Source organism: Charadrius vociferus, unplaced genomic scaffold, assembly GCF_000708025.1.
Source record: "Charadrius vociferus isolate BGI_N301 unplaced genomic scaffold, ASM70802v2 scaffold567, whole genome shotgun sequence".
Classification (NCBI taxonomy): Eukaryota; Metazoa; Chordata; class Aves; order Charadriiformes; family Charadriidae; genus Charadrius; species Charadrius vociferus.
The window spans coordinates 568,177-575,828 of NW_009649304.1; the positions used below are offsets into that span (position 1 = coordinate 568,177).

Genomic DNA, 7,652 nt, shown 5'->3' on the forward strand with positions numbered 1-7,652 from the left:
CCCCGCCCCCCCCCCCCCTGCCGCCGCAGCTCCTCCACGACCTCGGAGAGGGCGGCCGACGAGCTGGGAACCGGGTCCGCCGCTGGAGAGAGCCCTCTCCTCCTCGGCACCGTCGGCGACAGCGGGCTGGGGAACCTCCTGTCCAGGGCCGGGGACCCCCCTCGCCGCAGCACCGATGGGGACGTCTCTCCTATCCTATCCGCAGCCTTTTTCGGGCTCTCCAGCTCCTCTTCATCTGCCCGAGGTTTTCCATATTCCCGTCGTCGAGCACCGAGCGTGGGACTCGCCATCCTCCCCGGATCGGCAGCATCGACGGACCTGGCAGCGCTGCGGGAGGATGCCGGCCGGCTCGCTGCGGGTTCCTTGGCGTCTCTGCTCACCCTGAAGAAGAGATGTTGGCGTTAGTCTCAGCTGCGTGAGCTCCAGTACCCGTACCGTCATTCAGCAAGGACAAGGCTGAGCAGCGAAAAGCCACTGTTTGCACAGTAGCCTCAGAATAAACTCCCGCTGCTGCACCTAGCAGTTGGGCAATGCCCAAAGATTTTATCTTAAATAACTCTAAGTCAGCCAACCCGGTGAAATCCGCAGCGTAGAGTTGGCGTTAGTCTCAGCTGCGTGAGCTCCAGTACCCGTACCGTCATTCAGCAAGGACAAGGCTGAGCAGCGAAAAGCCACTGTTTGCACAGTAGCCTCAGAATAAACTCCCGCTGCTGCACCTAGCAGTTGGGCAATGCCCAAAGATTTTATCTTAAATAACTCTAAGTCAGCCAACCCGGTGAAATCCGCAGCGTAGAGTGTGTGACAGGACCGCCTTTAGCTCTGCCAAACCAACACGTACCTCCCAATGTCCTTTTTTTCCTGTCAGATTATAGCAACATGTAGGATTTATTTTATTTCTGTCAAAGCCAAAGATTATTCACTAAAATCTTATGCAGGCAGCTGACAGAGCACCCCGAATGTATCTTAACGTTACTTTGGGGCACATCTCACCCGGGCGGCTCCTGGGGAGGAAGAACGATTGTGAACTGCAAGAGCCAAACAACGCCTGGCCGGGGCTGAGCGCGAGCAGCACGTCCGAAGGGACAAACTGCTTTCCCGTGGGGATTTCCTTTGGCACAGGCGGGTTTTGGGGAGGGGGGACAGGCCAAGAAGGGGAGGCAGAGCCCGCAGAGCAGGCAGCAGTGCACTGCTGGGCGGTTGGAGGACTCTCCCCACCCCGACGGCACTGATCTTGCCAAGCAAAGGCACTTTGGGGAAAAAAACCCGCTCGTTCAAGAGCAATTGACAGAAGCGACGTGTGGGGATGGGGCGTCACGCTGCGAATGGGGACCGGTACGGATGTAGGAATGGTGTGGGCTCCACCTCTGCTCGCCAAAGAGGAGCCACACGGGTCACCGTCACGACAGGACAGCATCCCCAGAACGCGCAGCCCTCCCCCGGCAGGCTGACGGACCGGCTGTGGCGTTGGTTTAGCCAAAACGCGGTGCCAAATTGGGGATGGCACCGGCTCAGCACAGGCAGCTGTTGCTCCTGCCACCGGGATCGCAGCTTGTGCAGGTGGGAAGCGGCAGAAAGGGCAGTAATGATGACAACCACAACCACAATAATAATAATAATAACAATAAAAATAACGATAGTATGGCGTGCCCCTGTGTGCTGAGAGCAGAGCAGCACGCAGCAGGCCTGCGGCGAGGATGGGGACTCGGTGCCAGCCCTCCAGGAGGTGATGCCCAGGAGGAGCCTTGCCGGCCAGCTGGCACTCATGATTTCACTCCTGCTCCTCACCGTGGGGCTGCAGGAGCTGCTCTGGGACTGCTACGGTGTCACCATTCCCACCCCATCACCAGCCGCTCGCTGAGCAGGATAGGGACGGGGTGGCAGCGTGGGGGGAGCAGGGGGTGGTCCTGCCTTCCCCCAGACCCTGCCTGTGCCTCCCCAAAGCGTTCGATGGCGCTGAGCCCCCGTTCCGCCAGGACAAGAGCTTGGGAGCATCTCCTCGGGCACCGCGGGATGCCCACGTGGTGATTGTTCGGCTGCGGAAGGCCCTCCCAAGCTGCTGGATGGTGGCACACGTGGGCTGCAGAACAGCTTCTCTGCCCCACGCGTGTCCCCTTCCTCGTGCAGCCGGTGCACAGAGATGGGGAGGGGGCTGCAGTCACCGGTGGGCTCGGTGTCGCTGATGGCATTAAGCTCCCAATGTGACAATTACGTGCCCCCACCCCCCTTTAAGCACCTTTTCAGCTTGAAGGGCTGAAAACCTGGATTTTCTGCCTGTCCCACTACGGGGAAAGGCAAAGGGGCTCTTTGCCGGGACACGTCTGAAACCAGGCAGGCGCTCTGCAGAGCCGTGCCGTGCCTCTCCTCGGCACAGCGCGTCAGATCAATGATAGCCGGTTACTATCTATAGGCTGCTCGTGCGCAGCCGCTTGCCGCTGTGACGGGGAGCGTAGGCGCCTGCGGGCGATGCGTTTCGATAAAGGCTGCGCCCGGCGCTGGCAGCTGCCACCGGATTATCCCCACTCACGGATACCCCTGGCAGCACTCAGCCAAGGACCTGGAACTGGCCTTAATGAGAAGGCTGCCGGGACGTGAATTTGGCTGAGAAAGAGAGGAGAAGGGGAAAAGAGAGCGAAGGGCAGAGTAAAGCAGCAGAACCCAAACATAAACCCATCTCTGGGAGGCCAGCAGGCTTCGAGGTGTGGGAGCACTGGTCAAGTTTTACATCGCCACTAATGAAGCATCCTGCCCTGGGAATGCTGGGGTTGCCATGGGAACGGGGTGAGAGCAGCTAATCCAGCCATCACGCTGGACCCCTTCGGACCACACTCCGCTGACCTGTGAAATAATTTACACGCCGAGACGGGTTAAAGACAAACTCCGTGGCTGGGAAGCGCAGGCGATTGCAGAAGCGACGGGGTAATGGAGCGGCTTCGGGTCCCCGGCCTCATCAAACGGGCCCAAAGCATTGGATTATCCAATGCAAAATGAATTAACCAGCGATTTAATCTCCCCGGAACGCAGCAACCTCCAGGGCTACCCCGCACCACTGTACCCGCCGTCACCGAGGCCTCGCCGCTGATTAATAGTTTCTGACATTTCGATAATGCCGGGTTTTAGGAGCCTAAATTGCATCTTACCTAAATAGCTGCTGTAATCCCTTCCATGAGAATTTGTACGGAAATTGCTCCAATCACTCTCTACGTTTCCAAATAATATTGTAAACCGCTGCACAACCGGCTTTCATAAATTAACCAGCCAGCTTCAATATTTTTCCTTAGTTTTTAAGACTGAGATAAAAGTGAGCTGGAGAGGTAAGAAACACTAATGGACTGTGAACAGGGACGGTTTACACGCTGCTATTTATTGTCCTGCTCGGCACGACGGACAGTTACTATTTCAATGAAAATCTTTAGAGCCTGAAATGGAGTGAAAGCCACAAACATGGGATTGCTCCTGCGGCTCCCACGGCTAGTCGGAGCCCGGCCGCCGAGCGCCCGCAGCCCCTGGGGTCCCAGCAGGGACCTCTGTGTCACAGAGCATCTCCTGCCCGTGCTCGCTATGCCCCGGCTTTCAGCAGAAGAGCTGAAGCCCAGCACTGCCCCGTCCATCCTTGTCTCTCCCAACAGTTCCTATTAGCCGTGTTCATTAAGCAAAACCCAACGGCACACGGCAGGGAAAGGGCTGGTTTTCCCAGGGAAGCTGTATCTCTCCGGACACGGCTCATCAGCCCCCGGTCCGCGCGCGCGGTGCCGGCGCCGGCATGTCGGTGCCGGGGTCGTGGCGTGTTAACTCCTGGGTTCAGCTGCCTGGCGAGCGCATGCGGGGTCTGGTGTCTGATTGGGTTTTAAACGAAAATGCAAATGCTCCTCGGGGCTTACACCAGCAGCAAAAAGGCACCGCGCGGTGGGGAAACACTGCCGGGGTTTCTCCGCTTTTGATGCTTTTCCTCCTGCTTTCCAGCATCTAAAATGCTCGGGTCCTTCCAGCAAAACCCGCCATCGCTTCCCCTCCTAGGAAGCCAAAATCCGCTTTGCCCACCTCCAGAGACCCCTCCCTGTGGGGGCTCCGTGCTGCCCACCCCGGCCCCAGCCCCGGCCCCAGCGCCTGTGAGGGCGGCATCCCCCGCTCCCGCATCACGGCTGCACCAAAATCACACCTCCGTTGCAATTAATTACTTTCTGCAAAAGGAGCCTGAGGCCCACAAGGCAAATTTCTCCCGTGCAGCAGGTTTCTGACGGAACAAGCCCAGAGGATGGTGCCGGTGCCGCCGCGTCCCGCCGGGGCTGGCACAGCCGGGGAGCCTGGGCTGCCGTCCCCCAGCGCCGCTCAAGCCATGCCAGCGCGGCTGGACCCCACGCTACTCTACCAGTGCCCCATCCTCACCATTTGTCCCTTTAACACCACCCTGATGGCGACCAAAACACCCACCCCAGGGCTGATCTCCTCTCGGCTGTACCGAAACCTCCCCACAAGGCAGGGCGGGCGCATGAGACGGTCCCGTCCCATCTTGCAGCATCCTCTGCTCATCCACAAATCCCTGGCTAAGTGCCGCCTGTAACTCCCAAGGGTCACAATAACCCGAGGAGCCGGCGGCAGCCCCGGCGGCGGGTGATGCTGCAGAAGTCAGGGCGGCGAGCGCGCTACAGCCGCCCAGCGCAGCCCCGCTCCCTGCCGCGGCGTCGGGGAGGGTTTTCCCCAGCCGAAGGCAGAAGCGGGGCCTGATGCAGAGCTTGGAAGGCATCTGTGCGCCAAACGGAGTTCTGCAATATGCCGTTCACACCAAAGCAAATGACATACAACAATAATTAGTGAAGATTACATAGCAATTAACATGATTACAATTATGCTAGTTGAAATAATTCATACAATAAAATCCACGCATGCATTGCAACACATGACCAGGGATGGAAGTGCGGCTCGGATGCTTTTCCTGGTAGCTCATAAATAAAGCCAAGACAACTCCACATCAGGGAGAAAAAAGAGATTGCCCTAATTTCTGTCAGAAGAGGATTTTCCTGTCACACCGTCACCTACGGAGGAGCTCCCAGTTTCCCATATACTGATAAACACCCTGGACGTGTTTAAAAAAAGGGCAGATGTGGTACTTGGGGACATGGCTTAGAGGTGGTTTTGTCAGGGCAGGTTAATGGTTGGACTTGGTGATCTTAAAGATCATCAGAAAAAAACCTCAGCAATTCTGTGATTCTGTGATTCTATGATTTGCTTTTGACACAACAATGTTTAAAAATAGATGTGTCGGATCCCCGCCAGCCTTGGGACCCGGGCTCCGGCTCTCACGGACCGAAGCAGAAGGGGAAAGGATGCCGGGGTGACGCCGGGGCTGCGGATGCCGCGGTGCCACGGGATGCAGGAGCCGAGAGGCAGAGCCCTGCGCTGCAGGTCCGTCCCCTCCTGCACCTCCGGATCAGCCCCTCAGGCGCGATGCAACCCCGACCGGCCCGGCGAGGGGCGGAATAAATACATGAAGTTTTGAATTGGCTTCCTAAGAAAAAATCCTAATCGTTTATTCCAACTCTGCAACGTGTCGTATTTATTGAGGCTTAGCCCTGCTGGCCAACATTTTGTACAAGCACTTAAATAGCAGAGAATTAAAGAAAATGTTAATCAAATCTCTCATTCCTGTGCACTACACTGACGATAACAGCCTTCTATGCTTTCCTCTGGCTTTTGGCAGCTGTTTGTTCAGGAAATATCCCATATGTAGTGCTGAGAAGCGAGTGCTAGGAAGATTCATTTTTCATTACTGGGTGCTTGTGTAAGACAAAGGAATCTTAATAAGGAAGAGCTCGTTTCGCTGATCTCATTTTTATTACCTTACCAGTCTCATCGGCTGTTTGTTTGCATTTCATATAGCCTCCTCTCTAATATTTCCATCTTGGATTAGCCGAAGCCAAACACAGCTACGGCATCAGGATTTGCAATTCGCCTCTGCGTGACCCCCGGGATGAAGGCAGATTGTCACACTATGGCCAAGTCGAGGTACAAACTGACTCTCACAATGGCCACGCTCAACCCAGTAAGTTATTTTTATTAATCCCCAAGCCTGCATACCTGCCCTTTTATTATAAATCCAGCGTATTTCAGCTCAGAACTACGATACTAGCCGTAACTCCCGATTTGCTGCCATTCATCTATGATCAGAGCTGGGTTATTTGGACCAAAGACCTGTAAGCAGCACAGAGGGATGACTTTTCTGATGGGCGCTGCGGTGGGGCACAGGGTCTCAGCCGGCCGCGCGCGGGGTCCCACCCATCACCTCCCCGCAGGTCCCTGCCCTCCACTGCCCGACCGCTCTTAAATTCTGCCTTGTGGCAGCAATGGACCGCTTCAAACTGCTCCGGCGTGCTCGAGGTGTCCGCTGCCGGGGGACATGTCTGCAGAAAATTAATTCTGGCAATAGTTATTGCACCGTACAAAGCAGGTGAATGCAGTGGGGACAGACCTCGCCAGGATCGGAGCGGGGAGCTTAATACTAATGTCGGCAATGAAATGGCAGTCCGCAAGGTCTGGGGGCTGACCTCCTGGAGAGCAGCTCTGTGGAGAGGGACCTGGGAGTCCTGGTGGACAACAGGATGACCATGAGCCAGCAATGTGCCCTGGCGGCCAAGAAGGCGAATGGCATCCTGGGGTGCATCAAGAAGAGTGTGGCCAGCAGGTCGAGGGAGGTCATCCTCCCCCTCTACTCTGCCCTGGTGAGACCGCATCTGGAGTACTGTGTCCAGTTCTGGGCTCCCCAGTTCAAGAAAGACAGGGAACTGCTCGAGAGGGTCCAGCAAAGGGCAACAAAGATGATTAGGGGACTGGAGCACCTTTCTTATGAGGAAAGGCTGAGGGACTTGGGTCTCTTTAGTCTAGAGAAAAGAAGATTGAGGGGGGATCTTATTAATACATACAAATACTTAATGGGAGGATGCCAGGGGGATGGGAGCAGTCTTTTTTCAGTGGCGCCCAGTGATAGGACGAGGGGTAATGGGCATAAACTTGAACATAGGAAGTTCCATCTTAACATGAGAAGGAACTTCTTTACTTTGAGGGTAGTGGAGCACTGGAACAGGCTGCCCAGAGAGGTGGTGGAGTCTCCCACTCTGGAGACATTCAAAACCCGCCTGGACGCTGTCCTGTGTAACGTGCTGTAGGTGACCCTGCTCTGGCAGGAGGGTTGGATGGGCCGGAGGGTCTCTGCGATGGGCACCCGCCGGACCCCCCCGGCAGCCCTGCCGCCCAGCAGCCCGGGGCAGCAGCGGGAGCTGAGCAGAGGCAGTTTGGCCACGCGAGTGCTTGGGCCACTCTCCAACTCCCTCACAGCCCATCAGCGTCACCGTCAAAAAAATTAACATATTTTATATTAGAACTGTATAAATGCATACTGTTTCCTCAGCAGCGAAAGGCGAGCATATGGCATACAAATCCTCAAATAGGCTGCATCGCCTCTTTAAATTATCTCTAGAGAATACATCAAGGGATATTACACTGCTTGAAGCATGTTTTTGATGTAGCGACTTTCATCTAGCGTTCCACTGATCCTGGCGTGGCAGCGACTACCTTCCTCCATTTGATGTTTTGACCTCAAACACCACGGGTCCCCCCGAGCTCCTTTCCGCACGTCCTGAAAGGAGCGCAGCCAAAGCGCC

At 56.0% G+C, this 7,652-nt stretch overlaps 2 protein-coding genes across 2 annotated transcripts in view; both read right to left on the bottom strand.

Annotated features, from left to right (window-relative positions):
* The window catches only part of LOC104290097 (beta-crystallin B3-like), a 369,903-nt gene that overhangs the window by 168,741 nt on the left and 193,510 nt on the right, over window positions 1-7,652 (bottom strand). The gene's annotated exons all lie outside the window — the stretch shown is intronic.
* Window positions 1-7,652, bottom strand: part of MYO18B (myosin XVIIIB) — a 76,246-nt gene that overhangs the window by 3,768 nt on the left and 64,826 nt on the right. Inside the window, exon 29 of the mRNA XM_009889168.1 lies at window positions 42-381. Coding sequence (XP_009887470.1) covers window positions 42-381 — 340 coding nt within the window. The remainder of the gene's footprint in view (window positions 1-41; window positions 382-7,652) is intronic.